The 22,536-nt window shown below is 41.0% G+C and overlaps 1 protein-coding gene across 1 annotated transcript in view; it reads right to left on the bottom strand.

Annotated features, from left to right (window-relative positions):
* xkr6b (XK, Kell blood group complex subunit-related family, member 6b) overlaps window positions 1–22,422 on the bottom strand; it is a 73,824-nt gene extending 51,402 nt beyond the window's left edge. The window contains exon 1 of the mRNA XM_084737929.1: window positions 21,486–22,422. Within this exon, the coding sequence (XP_084594055.1) occupies window positions 21,486–22,054 (569 nt within the window). The 5' untranslated portion in view covers window positions 22,055–22,422. The remainder of the gene's footprint in view (window positions 1–21,485) is intronic.
* Between the last annotated feature and the right edge of the window lie 114 nt (window positions 22,423–22,536).

Here is a 22,536-nt window from a genome sequence, read left to right as displayed (position 1 = left end):
TGACAGACACACACTGTCAGCTGAAGTGTGAAAATGACTGTACAGCATTTGGCCTGGTATATTCATGTAACAGGTACGTGCAACTACGCAGGTGGGAGAGTCTTCATGTTTCAAAAAGGAAAAACATCTTCACACTCTCAAGACTCGTTATTATTCTGGGCATTATTAGGAGTTATGCAATGACAGTTAATGTAACGTAATACGTGATATAATTATACAGTTGCAATCTTAAATGGTTTAAATGACACTCGATTAAAGTGTGATTATAGACTTTGTAAGTGAGCCTTTCTAAATGTGCAAAATGCCTATTTGAGCTGTTCAACCCACATGTTTATTTGATATGTGTTTCAACAGGTTGAACTCAAAATACACAAAACACACATGGCAAAATACCAGTCTGTTATCTACAGGCACAAAATCTTCCTCTACACGAAATTCTAAATTGTAAACTTGCTCTCCTTGTTCCAGATGACAGAAATTAATCATTCAGTGAAGTTAACAAAGATTTATATTCTGTTTGAGCTGTAGCAACCATTGCAGTCAGTGAGGTCATGTCCAATGTATTTTTATGTTGGAGTTTAATAAATGTGTAAAAAAAAAAAAAGTCCAAGTGGATATTTATGCAATAGGCTGTATATTAAACAGTATTCACTATTTCACTATTTCCTGCTGAACGGAGTTGTAGTATGTCACCCGCTAGCTTAATGCTCTCGTCAGTACTGTATATGCTCTGGTGGCAAAAAACCAAGATGGCGACCCCCACAAGGCCAAACTTCAAAACAGTCATCCACATACCAACACATGACATCTCAATTGTTTCACACTGGGTTTGTAACAAATCTGAAGAAATTCCCTCCAGGTGTTCCTGAGATTTTACAATGAAAATGAGATGGATGTGAGGTTTCAGTGACCTTTGACCTTTGAGTCCAACTGCACATTTGAGCCAAGTTTGAAGAAACTCCCTCAAGGTTCTTATCAAGATATATCATTCATGAGCACTGAATGAACAGATAGACATGATATAATGTTTCTTGCCAAGGCTGTCACTGTTGTGGAGGCATAATAATGATCAGTGACTACATCATTGTATATTTTGAAATGTAGTCCTCCATCTCCAGTATGTCAGATCCTGCCTTGTATCTGGCTCTACTGTGTATAATAATGTAGTATTTTAATTTAAAGAAAACTGTCACATATTTGATCGATAAAATCAAGTTTTGGAAAACAATGTCACAAGAAGGGCCACCACTTTATGGACTTCTCGTCCATATTGGCTTAAAAACTGAGATTGAAATTCTTGACCTTGGAAAGCACAAAGATCTTTTAATCACAGCTTTTCCAGTCAAGGACAAGAGACAAGAAATTCTGGAAATTCTCAGAAAAAAAAACATTAACATCTAGTCTAAGACAACTGACCTCTATCTGCTGAGAAAGATTGTGTGATATGATGAGAATCTCCAGAACAGCTACTAAAAGGGATTTCTTCTGCAAACCTGTACAATGCAATATTAACCCACATGCATAACATTACATAACATATGTCAATATAAATGCTCCAGCTTTCCTCATGTCTATGCATGCACTTAAAAAATACATTAAAAATATATATATAGATGTAAGAGGTGCACTTTCTAAAATATCCTCCATTAATATTGATTTCCTACGCCTGGATGATTATTTTTAAAAAAAACAAACTTGATCTGTGCTTCAGGAAGGGAACCTTTTTTGTAGCAGATTTTATTTGCCAAGCTTGGGAGAGAAGGCAGCATACTGAGCTGTGAAATAACCTGTAATTCTGTAATGCAACGAAATGCAATGCCTTTAGAAAACCTGCAAACAATACATCAGCCAAGTTTTGTACATAAACTAATCTCAAAACTCAAATATATTTTTGATAAGAAAAATGTTTGATTAAACATAGCCTACTGCCAATGTTGTGAACAGGAGATTTTACAGTTGAAAAATCACCAGGACAAAGTGGTGAGACTGACATATCTTTATCATTTTTTGTTTATATGTACCTGCAATAAGTTAATACTTACCGATATATAATGGTTTGGCCAATTCTTTGGTTTAGCTCTAATAAAACACAAGATTCAAGGCATAATAAAGATGTGCGTCCTGGAAAAGGATTTAAGAAATACTGTAGTGTTTACCCTGTATATGCTAAACCCTAAACTCTGAGGAGAAACTAAGGATTGTAATGGTTTAAGGTCACCTTCAGCAGCTATACTGACAAATTAGTGTAAATGGTTTTGTCCTGAGGTGGAGAGAGGTTTAAGGACAGCGAGCGACTTCTAGCCAACCCTCCCTGTAGCTGTACTAGTAAGATGTCTCGATGAGAAGCCACCTAAAGGTGTCATTGGAGGTGAAAATACTCCAGGTGCAGTCTGCATGTACTGTAGGAGCATATTAAAGTCATCACAGTACAGATTTTATGTGTGCTGTCAGCCCGTGGTGCATGACGGTGCTGCATATTGCTCCATGTTTTGTTTCACTCACTTGTCTTCAAAGAGCAGAGATTTGTGCCCAGTGGGGAGGTGAGAGAGAGGAGAGTCGACCATGCCAAAAAAGACAAAGACCAGTCTGGAATCTCCTGTGGCAGTGAGGGAAACATGCCAGACAGGAATAAATAAATAAATTAATTAATTAATAAATAAACAACCTTCTCTCTCTTGTACCTAAATGGTTTGGGAAACGCCTCAAAGTCCTGCACAGAAAACACAATATCAAAAAAGTACCAAATAAATCAATAAACAGACACTCAAACATTTGACAGTGCTGCTTGATTTTGTATTCCCAAGGACCTTTTCTCTTCGGTGCAGACGAAAAGAATTCCTGTGCTGTTTTTTTTTTTTTTTTTTGCCTAGCACTCGGATAAATGTTAAGCTTATTTCAAAAGGCTCCGTGATTAAACATCCCGCTAATCTTGGCGCGTTCTACATAAAACTCCACAGAGCATAAATCCATTTATTGCGAAATGTGAGGGGAGGCAAACATAGAAAGAGGGGTTGCTGTCATTTTCCAGGTCGAAAATGGCAACTCTATGAAGACAGCAAGTGTGAGGAGATGTGTTTGCCTGTCGCTACTCATTGAGGTTAAAATCATGTAAATTGGAAATATGGCTCATCAGGAGAGCTGCATGTGTGGGTGAGAGACAGAGACAGTGGAAAGGGAAAAAAAAGACTATATATATATAAGCGAGTTTGTTTGGTTTGTGAGTCCTTGAGTCTGAGAAATACTGTAAATAGCAAATAGCTTTTATTTAATTAAAGGTAAGATGCAAATCGTTGGCTCCATTTGTGCTCCTTATATAATTTAGAATAGTTAAATGTGTTAAGTAAATAAAATCAGCAGTGCTGGCTTTAAAAGAGATATTTATGGTCTACTTTTTGTTGTTTCTTCCAAACCTGTAATCCACATGGAGGCAAGGGAGTCACAGTGGCAGTTTTTAAACTGTTATGTCCCTTAAAGGAATACTGGACTAATCCACTCAGACACGGTGGCTGAAAATATCTCACTGACTCCATTTCATCCTGAAACCACTGCAGACGAAGTATAAAGTGGAACAATGTTCATCCACATCTTCAATTGACAAGTCACAGTGGTATAAAGATATGTCTTGCATGGTAGAAATTCCTATGGTTGTTATTAGGGGTGTCACAATAAACTGGCATTGACTCATACTTAAAAATGTAATATTGATATCATGTTAATATACATGTGATAATATTGTGTAAATAATCCAGCACCTCTTAAACATACTGTCTGGTCTTTAGGGATGTTCCTGGGGACTAATTATATTCTCAATGAAATGGAAATTTTAATTTAGACTAGTCAGTCAGACAGTTAAAAAGTTAAAACTGAGCACAATTCATTAATTGTTAATATTAAACATTGTCCTAAAAATGTTGTATGTGTTAAGAACCGTTTGTGGCTGTTGATCACATCCTACAATAGCCAAATCCCCAGCCTACACACAACCCAATTTTCATTTTCTAGATCAAATTACTGACAAATCACACTGGTTTTACGAGCTGTCATCTGTCCCACTTTGCCGATTACAACACCCCAGTGCAGGTAGATTAATAAAATATTAATAAACAGTTTAACCAACTAATATTTCTGATGCTGACTAGCAACGGTGGTAATGCATAATCATTTAGTTGACTAATCGTGCTCATCCCTAATGCTTTTAAGTAATTTCCATTTCTTTTGATCCTCGCTTTGTCTCTGTTCCACACTTTTGTACAGTTATGGTCTGAACCGAAGCACAAATTATGTTTACTGTGTAACTGCTGTGAGTGAGAGATGTCAGATGCCCAAATATTTCCACATTTTAACAGTGCAATTAAAAGTGTATCATGAGAAAACATGGGCGGGTCGAGTGACAAAGTGGCATTCAGAGTAAGTTTTGAATAACTTACAAAAATATTGCATTGAAAATTCCACCTTCTCTTGTCCTCTCTCAGTCTCTCAGTCACACACACACACGTTGGCTACATTGGAGCTGTGCATCCCAACATGTATGTCGCTCATGCTGCCACTGTTTTATGTCCAGCTCGCGCTGAAACGGCTTTCTCCGTCTGGCAAAGAGGCGGTGGTACGAGAGACGACAGGCCACAGGGGAGAAACTAGTCAGAGGCAGCAGGAGTCCGAGAGAGAGAGAGAGGGAGAAACTGTTGGGCATGCAACAGAAGTACCCACCTAGCAATGTGAGACTGAGCTTGACACGACAAAACACCTGCAGGAGGAGCAATAAAATATTATGAATATATATAATATGTTTTGTTTTTGTTTTTTTTTGTTTGAATAGGACGGTAACTAACATAAGCGCTGAAGCATTTAGTATAGGCCTAGTTTGGTCGTGAGCCCCTTGGTGTGCCACAAGGCTCAGCTCTTGGCCCAATCCTGCCTTTGTGTGCACACTTCTCCATGGCCACATATGGCATGTAATTAAATATTTTGATAACTGTTTTTATAGCTTGAACCTAACAAAAAAACATTTTTATAAAGACCAATTACTAAAATCTAATTGTTCCGCCTGCATAAAATGTCAAATCCATTGAAACATCCATTGAAACACAGTTTGTTTCAGTCCTGTCTTTTCCAAACACATAACACTGCAAAGAATCAGATCTTTCTTTCAGCTTAATAATTTGGAAAAAGTCATCCTTACTTTTATTTTTTAAAGCCATCATGCTCACCTGCATTAGCAAATCATCTCAATCTTGACCCCAGTTGGTCCAGCTTTATAAAAAAAACAAAATGTGGATCACACATTACTTCACTTTTAGCTTCTCTTCATTGGCTTCCTACCAACTGTAGGAATGGTTTTATAATTTTACTCTCAGCAGACAAGGCATTACAAACTCAAGCCTCTCTATCCTCTATACTGTACTATATACCCTCTATACTGACTGTACAGGAGTTGTTGTGCCCTTCAAGCTGTTCCAAGGCCAAGACTGAAAACTGCAGCTGTTCTTCTCGACTATGGAGCAGTCTTACTTGCTTGCTATACATTTCGTCTTTCAAAATGACTTCCACTAATGAGGATCTCTGAGTCTGTAATAATCTAATTAACAATGTTACACCAAGTTTTTCTGCAGAACTTCACAGCAAAGCATCAGATGTTTTACACTATACCATATGATGAGATGCATTGAGTGTTGCTCAGCACTCATCGTAGCATAAGGGAAAAGAACATTCACACCTCCCATGTATACATGCACACTAACACACACACACACACTCTCACAAATGTGCATACATATGCATTTACACCTATAAAGTATGAGTGAGAGGCAGGTGGCTGAAGTTATAAGTGACACTGTTTTTTTTGTTGTGTGTATGGACGATATATACAGGGTAGTGACATAAGAGTAACATAAGTGATCTGTTGTTGGTTTTGCCTGAACACACAAGCATACTGACCAGACTGTATTTAAAAACCCTGCAGGGCTCGAAGCATACAGGCTGTTGTTGATATATATTCACTCTGAGACTGACTGGGCGTGAGGAGGCAGTGGAAACAAAAGAAGAAATAAGGGAAGATATAGAGCGATGGAGGCAAAGAGGAAAGATAAGTGTGAAATAAAAGGAAGGGCGAAGGGGAAGAGCAAATAGAGGCAGAGACAAACAAGAGGCGCAAGAGTCGGAGAAGAGAACGAAAAAAATCACCAGGAAGAAAAGAAAAAAGGTCTGAGTTCCAACATGTGAAGCACACTTGGTGTGGACGCCAATCCCTGCCAGGCCTGAAGAGGTGGTGATATGTAACATCTAACTGATCACTGTTGGACTTCTGAGCTGATGACCTCTGGTGGGATGCTCATGGGTCCCCCTCAAGACACAATTTAACTCTCCTGGCTCGCTATGATAACCTGAAGAAAGGCAAAAGCCACGCAGACGCGAGCATAAGAAACAGGGGAAGGACACACGAAGGACAGTGATGGACTGCTGAGCAGGAGGCCTGAATATGGGCTGTCCTAAATATGATGAGGCCCCAAACATTATGTGGGCCAGATCTGATCTGATTTCTTAGAGGAAATGTTACATGTGAAAACCAGCATGAATTCAAAGCAGCAGGATGCAATCTGGTGTACATATACTGTAAAAAAATATATCTGTAAAGTAATAGTTCAGTATTTAGGAAACATGCTTATATATATTTCTTGCAGACAGATAGATGAGAACAGTGTGTAAGATTGATGTATTGGTAAAATATGGCAGAAATTGAATGGAATTCATATGTTTTTAGTGTATGATCACCTAAAAAGAAGAATCATTGTGTTTTTGTCACCTTAGAATGAGTCTGGGTCCTCTCCCCATCTTTCTATGGTAGCCCAGAACGGACAAACCAAACACTGACTCTAGACATGATCTTTCCCATCAACAAAAAGCAGCAAATCCTTACATGTAAGAATCTGGAAGCAGTAAAAGTTTGACACTTTTGCTTGAAAAACAACTGAAATGATTAATCAGCTGTCAAACTTGTTGTCAACTAAATTTCTTAAGACCAACTCATCAATAAATTGACTAATCGTTGCAGCTCTATATACATGTGAAGGAAATATTTATTATTAAATGACTTAGTATACTTTGAACACTCATACCTCTTCAACGATAATTTAGAAAAAATAATAGAAATACCATACACATGACACACCCTGACACATATACTCTCACTAATATTGTTATGTGTTCATATCTGATAATCTGTTGACATTCTTCCTTTCTGGTTCGCCTTTCTAAGGGATTTAATCTTAGATTTAGTACGAGCTGTAACAACTTGGTGTGTGTTTGTGTTTACATGTCAACAAATTTGTGGGAAAAAAAACACACAAGTGTATTGACTGTTCTCTCACTGTCACAATGTTTGCATGATTTTGTCATCATTCCTCGTCATTGTCATATTAGCATGGTGACACCCTGCTTAGTGAGCTGGGACAGCATGCACACTCTGCACAACAGCGCTGATTTGGTGAAAGGAGTGTGCTCTTTTGACTCTGCATGCAGCGTATCTTCATATAGCTCATTTCTCAGCGAGTGTAACAGCTCACTAAGCAGGGTATCACCATGCAAATATGAGACTGAGAAGAGAGACGACTGCGAAACCCTGCGAGTGTGACACTGCGAGAGCGAGAGAACTAACGGGGCTGTTCAATTATTTATAAGCAGAGATTGTCTGTTTATCAAACTGACGCCTGGAGCGTCGACCATGATTAGACTCAAACAATGGTGGTCTTCTCTGAGCAGTGCTGATGCAGCTTCCAAGACACAGCCCAGATATGAATAAAACACAGACAGCATCAAAAAAGCTTAGTGTGTGTGTGTGTGTGTGTGTGTGTGTGTGTTTAGACATCAGATCAGGATCTTGAGAATACAGTAAATAATTTCTTACATTAGGTTTTGGGTAACACTTTAACAGCGTTCTCTTTCACTTTCATTTAGGTGTGTACTTGAGACACGACTTGGACTAGAATCAGAGTCACAAATTTGATGACTTTAGACTTGATTTGACAAAATTGTGCACTCACATTATCCCAAAATCAGAGAAAACCATAATTTATTAAAGGTAATGGTCTGTTTCATGCTACACTCTGACTTCTAGGAAAACACTGTTTATGTCAGATACATCAAAAAGTGAGGAAGGAAGTTTGTGAAACTTACTAAACATGACATGAATAAAACTTTAGAATAAGCTTGTCCACGAACAAGATTCCTGACTAAGTCGTGTCAGATAGATTTTCATCAGCTATGTTTATTCTTTAAAAGTGAAGAAAACACCTCCCACGATCCCACACTACTTCACAATAGTGTTGTCACAAGAGCAGAATTTCTAATTTCAATCAAATACTTTGAAAAAAATAGCAATATTCAATACCATTTTCGGTACCATGGGGAAAATTTTGACTCAACGCTGATGGCATGAAATTATAGATTTTTGTTAAAAGATAAATAACAAGGCTGTAAATGACAAAGTCATAGTTGTTGACAAATACATCACCACACAGTGTACATTATAGTGTGTTATAAGCCATGTATTAACTGTTTCTATACTTCTTCTAAATACCCAGGCTGTATGGTCTCCTTCTTGTCTTTATACCAGTTTATTTATACTATAAGTTACACTTTGATATCTTCCATAAAGCAGCATTAAAGCAACTTTTGCCCACTAGGAGTCAGAGAAACAAGCAATTAAGAGCTCTGATACTTCATTAGGCCATGTTCTACATGGCTGCCCTGTGAGCAAACACTTGCCTACTTTCATGCAACAAAAACAGATCACCACGGGCATCACATTGGAAACCTTTGCCTTTTGACCTGTTCCCCTAGTTTTTGCCTTTATGGTCTTGTGCATCTTTTTGCCCTTCTTTATTTTCTGTTTGTTTTCTTAATCCATTTAAAGCACTTCTTTGCAAAGGAAAATGTTGGAGAAATACATTTTATTAAGAATTTTAAGTTTATTATTTATTGTGAGTAACAGTGGCAGACATGGGTTGTCTGAGAGGCAGGGGCAAAGAAATTAAAAGGGCTGCATGCAGGGGGCACCAGTGCACAAGAAGTTTAAAGTTATCATGTTTTATCCATTTGAAGGGCACCCTAATGTGCACTTTATCATGTTGCCTTGGACAATGGGCCACCCTAGAGGGCACTTTACCATGTTTTATCTGCCATAGGGGCATCCAAGAGGGCACTTTTAGGGCTTTTTTTTGAACATGGAAGCACCAAGGGGGCGATTGTCCCCCTGCACCTACCCAGAGTCCATCAGTGGTAAGTCCAGTATTTATTGTATGTGTATCTTTGGTTTAGGCATCTAACTCCTGAGACAAATACCTCAGTCTGTTTGGCTTCCTAAATGTTTTACTTTCTTCACCTACCACTTGTTTTCTTCCACTTCACACTGGACAGGTTGTGCACAACCAGTTTGAATGATCTCCTGGGCTGAGTGCAGCCTCCCACAGTTGTATGTGAACGTTGTTTTGACTTGAGCTGAAAAGTGGCTGATAGCAGCTCAGCACTGCATTGTGGGGTGTCAATACTCAGCGGAATTGGCAGTACCAGAAACCCTCCCACAAAAAAAGGATGAATTTGATTCAGCGGTAATAACAAAATATTACTTAATGTACCTTTAAGGAGCCTTCAAATATTGGTTATAGCCTCTCCATTTTGCAGCATCTGGTATTGATTCGCTCTATTGTGTGTAGTCTTTTCAACAGAACATAAATAAGTGCCTGAGAGAAGCTGCGAAGCCAAAGAAATGGCATGTAGTGTGTGAGACGAGGGCCATTAAGCCACAGGTTGACTCATGAACCAAGGTGTAACACTTTCCTGCAGAAATGAGACGTTTTGTCAGGAAGAGGGAGCAGAAGTTGAAGGGACGGCGGAACATGGGAGATCTGAAAATGGGCTCTGTAGGGAGTAAAAGATGGGTGGTATGGCAGGAGAAGGGAGGAGGTGTTGAGTTGTAATGGGGCAGGAGCCAGATGCTCCAGTTTCCTTGACAGAAATGGAGGTCAAGTGCAGCTTTATGTGAAGGCAACACAGGGAGAGAGGCGTAGACATAAAGAGAAAGATGGAGGGCAGGGAGGTAGCATGATGACTTTAACTACTGGTAAGGGACACGGTGTAGAAAGCCCGATCCTTCTTAACTATAGCGAATAAGGAGAGGATAAGACAGCACAGAGGAGCACACAGTGTGGCGTCTCCTTCCAGGATGGATGGAGGGGGATAAAAGGCTTTATGAGGAGCCTAAGAACATTAATTGGTGTAAGTGATAGGGAGGGATAAAAATAAAAACATATGTTAACTTCGCAGGGAGGACAGATGGTAATGTGGTGGCTTTAGCGTATGAAAAGCACTAATGGATATAGAGAGTGTGCGGGGAGAACACATGATGATCTCAAATAGTACATCTGGGAGTGTAGGACTCACCCATTTCAAGAGAAAGGGGAACATAAATACATATTAGGAGTACAACTATTAGGCTGGGGACTCCACATGAAAAATAGCCTTTGTGTGTGAGCATCCTCTGGGTCCAGGTAATGATTTTCTCTGAGTAGAATATGCAGCAGACTCGTGTGAAAAAAATATACATCACACAACATGCACGATGTATTTGTTTTCAGCGCTACCGGACGAACTCAAAGTGAAAAGTTGCACAGATTCAGAGTTTTGTTCAGAGGAGAATGGGAATAATAGACAGCTGTAGGGAGGATTGAGAATTGAACTGGTGCAGCCGATATAATTGCCAAACAGAACTAGGCACACACCACATTGCACAAACAGCAGACTTCAAAGTCAATAAATCCTTCATCATCATGAGCCAAGTTCCACAAGCATGCGAGCTACAACTGTAGCAAGCAGAAAAGAACAGGGTAAACATGTTAACGTACACAGGAGCAAATTGAAAAAAAAATACTCGTTACTAGTTTGTGTCTAATTTAAAGTAAAAGGCTGGATTTGAATGAAAAGGCCATTAGGATTACAAACTGGATCCTTTCAGTTCATTTTCAGTTTTCAAGGGGTGTTAACAACAGGTGCAAATATAAACAGAGTTTGCACTGTACAGAGATGAGCTCTAATAGTGTAGTATTGATATGACTGTGAGTATACTGTGGATGTTCCAATTCCCAGAACCAGTATCAGAAAATGCCTCTGACAGTGCCTAAAATGTTGGATTGTGCATCAACAAATACACAATTCTGTGCACCGACCCAATACTGTGTAATGTATTAGCCCTAAAACAGGACCTTGCGACTTCCCAGCAGCATCCCTTAGGCCAAATTTTATGTACTCAGTGATGTGGTTGCATCAGAATGTGTTGCAAAGTCTGCATTACTGTAGTCAGCTCATGGCAAGCAGACAGTGTCTGAAGTCTGTCAGGAGGAGGAATAATCCAGTGGATTGTGTATTTCCCAGTCACAGATTCTCCAGGAGTCACTGGTGTCTTGACAGCTACTCACTTGAAGGTGTGTCTTTCACTGAGAATGGCCATCTCGGGCGCAACTCAGCACAACTCGATGCGTTAAAAGTGGCAATGGAAATGCAAATCAGTACACCACAATTTGACAGCGACAATGGAAAAGCCCAATGACTGACCCATGGTACCTTAAGCACCCAGAGTATATTGTACATAATCTTTGTTATTTAACTGTGGAAACAGATGCCGATATTTCAGTATTTATTTCCTGATTTGGATTGGTTTCATGGGGATCCACGGTAAACCTGGAGCAGACTTTTTGAGTTGTTTTTCTTTTGTCATCGTGAACTGGATGGACACTATATCACTCTCCTCAAAGCTACCAGACTCAAACAGTAATTCTCTACAAAAAAACAAAATGATCCTACAATGATCTCTTACAAAAACACCAAAATGATCATAGTTAGTCTTTTCATTGCTCCAAAAATCTCCAGCTCTGGTTTGGTGGGGAAAAAAACCCCTTTATTCATCAAGTTAGATGTGAAAATATTCTGGTCCGACCAGGTCCAGGATGGCGAGAAACCTGTCTGCCAGACATATTTTCCAGAGCAAATAAAACATGAGCTCTCAGATTTGTGTAGTTCCTACCCTGTCTATCCACTCAGCCCCAAGCCCAGAGTGTCCTTGTGAAGACTGGAACCTTTGAAGATAGATTAGAAATATAACTTCATAAAAAAAAAAAAAGTTCCATATTTTCATAAACCATCTGGCTACTGTAGTTTCTAGCAAAAAAAATATCAACAGAACTAAATAGAGCATTTGTTGTGGACTATTTTCAGCTGCGGATAAATACACATAATGAGTATTTCTGTTTGTGGTATTGAATCAAAATAAACTCCACTGTCTATGTTAATCATAATAAACAAACATGTTACCCAGTGTGCTGGTGTGGCTCACTGATGTGTTTTTAATAGCTTAATCTCTGTGCTCTAGGGGAAAAGTGTGCAGGAGATGACTTTTCGTAAAAAAAAAAAAAAGGAGAGAGCCAGGGGAGGATGGGAGGAGTTCATTGTCCACTGGCTGCACCACCTCTCTCTGATCTAAGCGCCTAAAGAAACAGGACATGGAAATGTTTAATTCTGCCGTGGTGTGTGTGTGTTTCTGTGTGTCCGTGAGCAAGAGAGAGGCTGTGATGTGAGACTGCATATAAGGAGGTATATAAAAAAGGAGCTACTCTCGACTCCCCTGAGGTGTGGTTTGTGTATGTGCGCGTACACGTATGTATGTGATCTGCATACAAATGTGTGGTCTGGTAACCCATCTGCCCATGTGCTTGATATTCCTTCATGAGTGCCAGCCTGCCTGTGTCTGTTGACCAGTGTTAAGAGGCAGCGAGCATGTAACATCAGGGCCTTCAGGCTTCTACTACAAAATATTGTTTTGCTCAGGAGGCAGGCCTGAGGCGGTTGAATCAAGCATCATCACAGGCTCTTTATCTCCATTCATTCACCCTGTGCTGAACTTAAGAGCTCTCTGCTGTAACAGCGGGTGTCAACGCCTCTGGAAATGGGATTGCAATGAGCTAATATGCTAGCTACTCATTTATTCAGGGATTTACTCTTGCATACATATGTGAGGTCACCTAAAACATTCTGTTAAAACTTGCTGATTTTCATAATGGAATGTTTAAAGGGTCACTTCACCCCAAAATCAAAAGTATATATTTTTCCTCTTACCTGTAGTGCTATTTCTATCTAGATCAGTGTTTCTCAACCTGCGGGTCAGGACCCCTAAGGGGTTTGCAAGATCATTTCTGGGGGTTACCGCATGGTTGTGGAGAGTAAAATAAAATAACATACTGTAGTAAAGAGCACAGAATGAAAGCCAAGAAGCAGCTCTCAGTGACAGCAGCCCCTTAAAGAGGCCCTATTATGAGTCCCATTATTTTCTGTCACATATTAAAATTATACAGTATTGGATGATCATATTATATGTGGCCAACATTTAAAATAATAAGGTTAACATATCTAAAAGTAATCCCTAAGCAAAATGCAAAAGATTTCAGACTGTTGTTTGTTTTTTTTTTACTTTCACTAACAAGCCAATGTCAAGTTATTGAGGATTTCTTTACATGGTTATTGCTCCAAGTACAACGCAGTGTGCATAGCACACCCACCCATTCAGTCTTCATTTGACTGCTCTTCTCAGGATTATGTTACAAAATTTCTAGTGGACAGATATCTTTATTTGTTAGCTGTTTTGGGCAGAGTCAGCTGCATGGGTAACTGAGCAAACTAGCAGTTAGCAGCTAAAGTGGCTAAATGCTAACAACAAGTAAAGCTTTGTCCATCAGAAAACTCCATCACCAAAGATAATCCACAGAACTTGTTGTGAGCAGTTTCATGTAGGAGCTATTGACTCTCTACAGCCCATCAGCTGTATTGGAATGAAGCCTCCATCTACTCATACACAAGAGGCTCATGACTGTGACAGTTCGGGATATAAATGGCGTCCTCCTGCAGCCGAGCTGTAACCTCTCGTCCATGAGTAGATGCACACTTTCTTCTGAAGGCGACATGGTTGGCAGGTTCAGTAGAAAGAGAAGTTCCTACATGAAACCGTCCACAACAAGGTCTGTGGATCATCCATAGTAACCAGGTCATGATTTCTGTGAAGAGACATTGCTGGTGTTTTGAGCACCACAATCTGAGTAACATCTGGTTCCATTATGTCTATGACTGATGACTCCAAAAGTCAGCAACTTACATCAAAGACAGCTAACAGAAAAAACATGTATTTTTGACTTAGGGGTTGAACTGTCCCTTTAATTGTACATCTGTCTGTTAAGAGCTGAAATGTCCAAACAAATACAGTGCGCTGAATCAAACATTTTCCAGCAATACTCTCTAATTCAATAACCCAGCTTGAAGTCAAAGCCTGATGACACCGAACCAAAACAGCAATTCAATCCCTTTTTCGCATCCCTCTCTCTTCCTCTGCTCCTTGAAAAACTGAAGCACACATTTCTGTATCATTTCTGGCTTTCTGTCTCTTTACCCCCAGCTGTGATAGGTTCCCAAGAAAGCCAGCTTTTCTTGCATTTTGATAGGCTCCTCTGTCACATAATTGGGGGTTTTTTGTGGCGCACTGGCTTTAAAGGTTTGTCCCCTGTTATCAGTGCTAATGAGAAAATGAGCACCGTTACGCTGATATGTTCCCGAGCTGCAATGGAAGTTTAATGTGCTGTCTGTAAATAACACACAACAGAGTAAGATGTGTACTTTAATAAAGATAAGTGTTCTTCTGCTCTTTTCATCTTTTGTTCTCTGCAGAATAAACTGGTTTTGGGTTTGTTTTATTCTAACTACTATAATGTGTTTCTTATAAAATGAACATCAAGACTCAATATTTTTTCTGTACAACAAAGGAAAACAATTGGATTTTTAAGGAGATTCCCACACTTATTTATTCTGCCAGCAAAATGATTAAATAGCCTAGTAAGACTCAGTCGTCTATCAGTCGTTTGCTTCACTCCAAAAATACTCCAGTGCCTCCACTCCACTGTGGCGGGACCAAGATGTTCCCATCTTTTGCCGTTTTACACTCTCAATACATAATTATATGGATTGTAACCAATTCATCCAGGCCTTCATCTTTTCCCTCTTTTTTCCCCCCTCAGCTGTTTTTTTTTTCCTTGACAGGGCAGCTGGTTGCATTGTATCATCTCAATGTCTCGCTTCGCCGCGTGTACAAACCTTTTTTGGCAACTACAAGCAGCCCAGCCAGCCAAGAGAGGCTTTTGTCGACTCCTTCCCAGTCTGTATTAATATTTACCAGGCTAGGAAACACAGGCAGATGTCAACCATGAGGCGATTTCTCCGTGTTGCTCAGTGGTGAGCCCACTCTTGTTTGTGGATTAAAGTGTAATCCAAGCATCAGATTTGTGGTGTTAAAACATTTTGTACAATTGCGAGAAGGGGGAGTCCCCACTCCTTTGGCTGCTGCTGGACTGGAGACTTCTTTGATAGCAGAGATAAATTTACAGTGTCAGTAAAACAATTATTGAGATTTTTACCAGCATATTTATCACTCTTATTGAAGTCTCATTTGACGACTACACATATGGAAGATTTGCAATTTAATAGTCTGAAGTGTATTTTATTTTGGCACTGAACTGGAATATATTATGTTTTTATACTTTCAAACAAGCAGTAATACAACCCACACACTCAATGTAACATCATGAAAAACAGCATGAATTAACATATATTTTTCTCAGTAAACCTACTGAAACCCAACTACCTACTCTATTCCTTTTATTTATTTATTTTTTTTAAATAATCTAAATACAAGAATTAAATCTGGGTGTAATGTAAGTCCAAAATGTGCTCTTCTTAGAATATCAGAACTTGACACATGCTGTAGGTATTATCCTCATTGCAGTTTGGATGCTGTACAACACAGTAATGTCTGGAAGACTGTGTGACACCTAATGAGACAGCATAAATCAATGCCCACTCAAATACACATACCGTGCAGTGTGTTTAATTTCCATATAAGACTGCATCATGTTAAAAATGCCAAGACAAATCATTAAAACGTACAACAATGCTTAAGCTATGAATTTCAGCACTGGACAGCTCCCACAAAGAAGACCAGAGCAGAGGAGTCCTTCCAGGTGGAACAGTTCCCGAGTCTTGTTCAGTCCACTGAATCTGGACTAATGGTCACCATATTATTTTGAGTATTTAAATCTTTCTGTTGTGACAACTTAAACCTACCAAAGTGGTCTATACACTTACAGACTCTCCAAGTTACACTGCTAGCTAATCAAAAGAGATGCAAATGATTCAAGTTGGGGAAAACAAGGTTTAAGGGGTTAAAAGAACAGGGATGTCATGGACAAACTATGTGTTGTCTAGAGTTGGGTACTGTTCGCATTTGAACTTTACTCTCTCTGTGTAATGACAAAAATGTAATTTCAGTCCAAACTTCTCATTTTCAGCATTGCTATTTATTTTAAATATTTTCTTTTATTTATTGAGAACCTCTCACTGCTTTCCTCACTCCTCCTGAACCTTTCTCTATCTGCCTGTCAGTCTGTTTGCCTATCGTGTGTCTCAGATGAAGCATGTGATATCCTTCCTCCTGTTGTCCTTACTACCGCAGTGCTTGTATATTTCCCCAGAATTGTGTGCAACTTACATACTGTTGGTTTCAGCCAGTGGCCGAGTGTTGGCTAGCACTAGTAAAACTGCTAAGCCAATGCGAATCAAAACCTTATTCAGCTACTTAATGAATCACCTGAGGAGGTTAATGAAGTTGTTGATGCCTCACTTATAGTTTCACCATCCAGTTCAACTTCTGCGCTGGCTGTAGGCAGGCTAACATTAGCTACAGCTGCTATAAGGAGCATCACCTTCAAAATATCAAACACAGTACACTCTTTAGTGTGTTGTCCTCGCCAACTTAACATACACTGCACCAAGCATTGTCTGTGTTGAGTTTTGAAAAGTGTACCAACACTTGCGACTACTTTCGTCTTGCCATTGCCCTGACTGACTGTGAGCTGAACAAGCTGCAGCAGTTAACATCACTCTCTCTCTTTCTCTGTATACTCTATTACTCTCTCGTCCAAATGTGCTCCCAGGTATGGAAAGTTGGCAAGGCTGATTTAATGCCAATCGTACTCTGTAGTGCCAACATAATTCGGCCCATGCCCTTAAAAGTAATCTCAAGCCAAACTGAACCTCATGACATCATCAAGGTTTTTTTTTAACTTTGAAAACCCACATCCAAGACATACTCACAAGCTGTTTTCCAGATATAGTACTTTCTGTGATGAGTAAACTGAACTTCATGTGCAATATCAGCGGCGCACCCCTTTTAAATATGAAAGAGTTTAACCACAGTGAAATATTTATCTGCTGTTGGTTTAAAACCGCAGCACAAACCCCTGTTTTTTTTTAATTCTGAGAAATACAGTATAATAGCAGCAGAAGAGATGTGATGATTAGTGGTTAGTAACTGCCACTGGAGTTTTTGAAATGTTTCACAGTTTGTGTGAATCTACTGCAAATTGCCTATTGTGCAATATTTTCACCTGAAACTACAAGAAATTCAAAGAGAAGATGAGGAAGAAGAAGACGACACCACACCCAGTCTCTGCTGGGATTTCCCCAACAACAAAGAGATTCCAAAACTTTCTCCATGGATTTCCTCAGGGGGGCCAGAGATGGATGCAGTTCTTTTCCACTCAGACGCTAATTTGGGCTTACACTGATTAAGCTGTCCATCGAAGCTACTGCCAGGAGACCTCTGCATATGTGTGATCCACTGTGTGCCTGAGCAGAATCTGTAAGGCTTAAGGGGACGCTGTCAGCAGTGCCAGTGATTCACGGGGAGAACGACATGAAAGAGCCATGGAGAGCCGGTGACATAGCGCTGGGATTAAGGGTGGGAGAGGAATCCTCCCCCGTTCAGTCAACAATTAACGAGGGGATAACTGCAAAACAAGCTCGGCGATTCTGTCATCAGCTCGGTCCTCAGGTGCACAGAGGGAAAGCAGCTAATTGAATGTAGAACTGAAAATAGGATTGAGTAATGAGACATGATGAGGCAGTGTTTTTGACTCCTGTCAGCACTTCATCTTGTTTTCTCGTGTTAATGAAGGCAAAACATTTCACAAACTGATACTGTATCATCTTGTTAAGAGTGGCCAAGAGAGCTGCTTTGAAATACGGGCATGGAAACTGATCATTTATTCCCAATATGATGACATATTAGATATGATAACTCTGGACATATCAGCTGAATTGCAGCATATCATGGGACTGAAACCCAAAATAAGCCAAGTGCAGCACTGTTTTATATGATAACATATGCTACCTATTGGCTGTGTGGCCTCTCACAGTGGCTCATAATCTTCATATCGTGTGTTGGCCCTGTGGGTCTTAGGTTGTGAACTCTCACTAAGCTGACAAGAGCAGCTTTTGACCCTCAACCCCGAACCAGCAGCAGGGCGGATCATGTCCGAAGGGAGACAGTGGCCTGACAATGATCCCTCGCCCCAGGCTTCGTGCTGTCACAACATACACACCAACACATTATGTTTACTTGACTTCCTCATAAGCGAGATTAAATGCACTAGTTTTTTTCCACTTTAATTTAGTTCAGTCTCAGGTTCATCTTGGGTCAGTTTTCACAACTGTGCCTGTGAATCTGAAGCTAGTGGTGAAATCTTAAGTTGCTCACTTTGTTAGACTGAGGTTCCATGGTCCTAAAGTCCCTGAAAACATCTATCACCAAAGGTTAATTATCTATTAACATTAAATAAAAGCCACAAAAGGCAAGCAATTACACACATGCTCATGCTTTTGAAACAGCTCATGACCACAGGCTTGAATGCGCATAAAAACATATTCATAACAAAAAATATGCAATGATTTACTGGTTCCAGCTTCCTAAATGTGAGGATTATGTCATTTATGGTAATCAATGTCTGTAGATTTTGGGTTGTTGGTTGGACAAAAGGAGTGATTTGAAGATGTCACTGTGGGCTCTGAGAAACCATAACAAGCATTTTTAACTTTTTTTTATTTTACATTTTATAGATTAAACAATTAATCATCTGAAATAATCACCTGATTAATTGATTATGATTATGTATGTGTGTTTACCTAATTTTTTTGGCCCCTACAAAACTCAGACAAGGCTAGTGCTGGCAGCTAGTTTAGCTTAGTACCAAAAGGGCAAACAGCTGGCCTGCCTCTGTCCAAAGGTAATTAAATCCACCTACCAGAACAAAGCTCACTTATTAACATGTTATATCTTTTTTTGTTTGTTTGTTTAATGCATACAAAAACTGAAGTGTAAAAATAACAACTCGCCCATTTTATGGTTATGTGCCGTGGGTTATGTCAGCAGTTGCCAGGCAACCAACAAAGAGCCAAAAAATTTTGTTCTTACACTAGTTTTCGAGCAGATTGAACAATATAACATATAACATTTTAAACAGTGAGCTGTAGATGTAATAGTAGACTGATTTTTTGCACCTCTGGACAGAGCTGGGCTAGCCATTACCTCTTCTTTGTGCTAAGCTAAGCTAACTCGGTCCTGCCTTTAGCCTTATATTTACTGTACAGACAGTGGTATCAATCTAATTCTTCCAATTTGTATTTCATGTGTTTCATTTTGGGCCCCTACAAAACACCCCTGCAAGTTGTACAATATGGTGGTTTTACCTTCTGCATACAAGAATTTTGTGAGACATGACCAGATATCTAATGTACTAGTTACATGTATTAGATGCACACATTATGTTACTCAAGCGCAATGTTTCTTTCCCCTGACAGTGGTAGGCTAAGCATCATGAGATGTTCTCATTGACTTTCATAAGTATCAGTCTCTATCAACCTCTTTAACCACCAACAAAACCACTGACTGACTGTGCAACAGCTCACAGCCCTCTTCATATCTTCTTCCCACTACACATATGAACAAAATAATCAATTGAACCACAATGGAGTAAATAAACCTGAGCCAATGCAACTGCAGCTAATCAATATAACAGCTTTCAGGTTCAGCTCAAAATGAGTGTGATGAGGAATGCAGAGTGGATTGTCTCATTCTGAGAAAATGCATCTTGACAGGGGACTCAGCCTTATGCACTAAACTGAACTTGAACATGAGAGTAAAGATGTTCTTTTTAGCCACATGGAAAGAAAATTAGGCTTATTTTCACACTAAATTGTAGGTGAAACTGGATGAGAAGGTATCTCATTTAACGCTTCTGGCAATTTCTTTTTTTCACAAAAAGGTCAGAGAGTTTCAGCTCAGATTTTACTCCCAGTCTCAGCATGTGAGTAATTTAGCCTGTGGCACAAATGTTCTCATGCATTAGAGTACAACACAGTCATGGATGGCTTGGAAAAATCCATTTAGTCTGACGGGGAGCAAAAGACAGCTGTCAAACACAAACACTGTAACTGAATTAGTGGTCAAGCTCAGTTTCTGGTGCACAAAAACACCACAAACGTCGACTGAAACCCTGAAAGTGAGAATGAAATAATCTGACCCCTTCCACTGGGTCTCACAGTGTGCTGTTGTACATTTTCTCAGCCGCTGGCAGAGCAGCCGTCATGCGTTACTCTTTTTTTTCCCATTAAATGCCAGCCACTGCGTCTGTCTGCACCAAAAACAACTCGCTGCTCACAGGCTCCGACTGAATTCACAGCTTGAGCGGGGCAGACGAGCTGCGCGCAGCAGTGTCACATTTTACTACTACTGTAGCCGCTACATGTCACAGATGAGATTACGCGCGGAGAGACGTGCACCTTGAGCATCCCCGCGGTCCCCCGACGCATCAATTTTGCGCGGCCAAAAAGCGGATTTGGGGACCGAAGATGTCGAGCGTCGCAGAGGAATCGATGACATCATGTCTGTGGGGGGAAGATGTAGTTTTGTGAGCCGTGAAAACAGATGCTCGTCTGGCCTCTAGTTGCAGAGTTGGAGGATTTTGATGCGGGGAGGGAGGGGAGCGCGGGTGAATCGAGGCGACCGCGAGGACACACACAGTCAGACGCGCACAAACACACACACACACACACACACACACACACACACACACACACACACACACACATTCAGCTACTACCTGTCCGTCTTTGAACAAATAGCCCTCTCTTCCCTCCCCACACAAGCGCAATGGCGCACTGTGATGAAATAATCACAGCGGTGCGATTTCTGTGCAGCTGCTGTGGACACATTTGGCTGGAAATTGTTGGAAAACGCGTAAAATGTAACCAGATACGTTGAAAAATGCAAACACGGGCATGTGTAACACAGTGGAGACTGTCAGGCGAGCGTAATGGCATCACCACGGTGCTGATTCTCACCCCAGTCATGTACACAACAGCGGGTTATACCAGGTGACAGTCAGGAGGAGGTTAGGAGGCTGGAGTGAGTGAATGGATGGAGTGAGAGGAGCTGGACGCGCCGTGTGTGTGTGTTTCAGGAGGTTTAACTGATTCTTTTGCAGGAGAGAACTTAAAGTTTGTCTTACCTCCACACTTGTCCCAACTGAAAGATGTGTATGATGGTCTGCCAGACCCAGACAGAGAGGCGGCAGCACCTGTCTCTCTGCAGACCCGCTGTAGCTCTTCGACTACTCAGCCCCTCCACGGAGCCCAGTCCGCCCCCAGTGTAATCCTGCACAAACCACCTGAAGCTCAGGATCTGGACCAGCACCGAGGGCACCAGCACGAAGAACAGGGTCAGGCCCGACCACAGGAAGTCCTGCTTGTGGTAATAGTCGATGGCCAGCCACAAATCGGTCCCCACGTCCCAGAAAAAGACCAGCAGCGCCAGGATGATCCACAGGCAGTCCAGCCAGAGGCGCTCCTCCTGCGGTGGCCGCGCCGCATCTTCTCCCTTCCTCTTCCCCTTCCCCCGGAGGTAATGCAGGCAGGCGCTCCGGCAGCCCCAGTAGCACGACGAGGTGTTGCAGCAGTGGCAGATGTGGAAGGAGCTGCCGTTCCGAGTGTCGTCCTCTCCCGTCCCCACCACCTCGTCCAGGTTGTGCAGCTGGGCGAAACCGGTGACGACCCCGCGACCATCGGATTTCGCTGCCATCTTTCCCTCTGATGTTCCCACCTCCTCCGGCTTCCGGGGTTCGTGACGACACTTCCCTGACACCTGTTTTGCACCCCAAATGTTGGAGCCATCTAAAAGCGGGGTGTCAGCGCGTCGCCGTCGCTCACTCTGTCCCCGGATAGCGCGCCACGGACGCAGCTCATCTTGTCTCTCTTTCCCTCCGCTGCAGATCTAATCCCACCTGGAAACGACAATCTAACCTACAAGTTCACACAATTGAATGTGTAACTCATGCGTCCAACTGTGGTCGACCGATGTTTACCTGTGCGTTAATCTCAGTCCCCGCTGTTCAGTTGTTTCCCCTCTCTGCAGCTCTCCTCCAGCTGCAAGCTGAGTGCCATGAGCAGACCGTCCCTCCACTGTCCCACGCCGACGTAATTCATCCCCCCACCTCTCCCTCTCTCTCTCTCTCTCTCTCTCTCTCTCTCTCTGTCTACCCCCTCCCCTCTCCCTTTCTCTCA

The sequence above is a fragment of the Lutjanus erythropterus genome, chromosome 15 (genome assembly GCF_056507025.1).
Source record: "Lutjanus erythropterus isolate fLutEry1 chromosome 15, fLutEry1.hap2, whole genome shotgun sequence".
Taxonomy (NCBI): Eukaryota; Metazoa; Chordata; class Actinopteri; order Lutjaniformes; family Lutjanidae; genus Lutjanus; species Lutjanus erythropterus.
The sequence above is the reverse complement of the archived record's forward strand: the minus strand, read 5'-3'. Positions and strand labels throughout refer to the sequence as shown.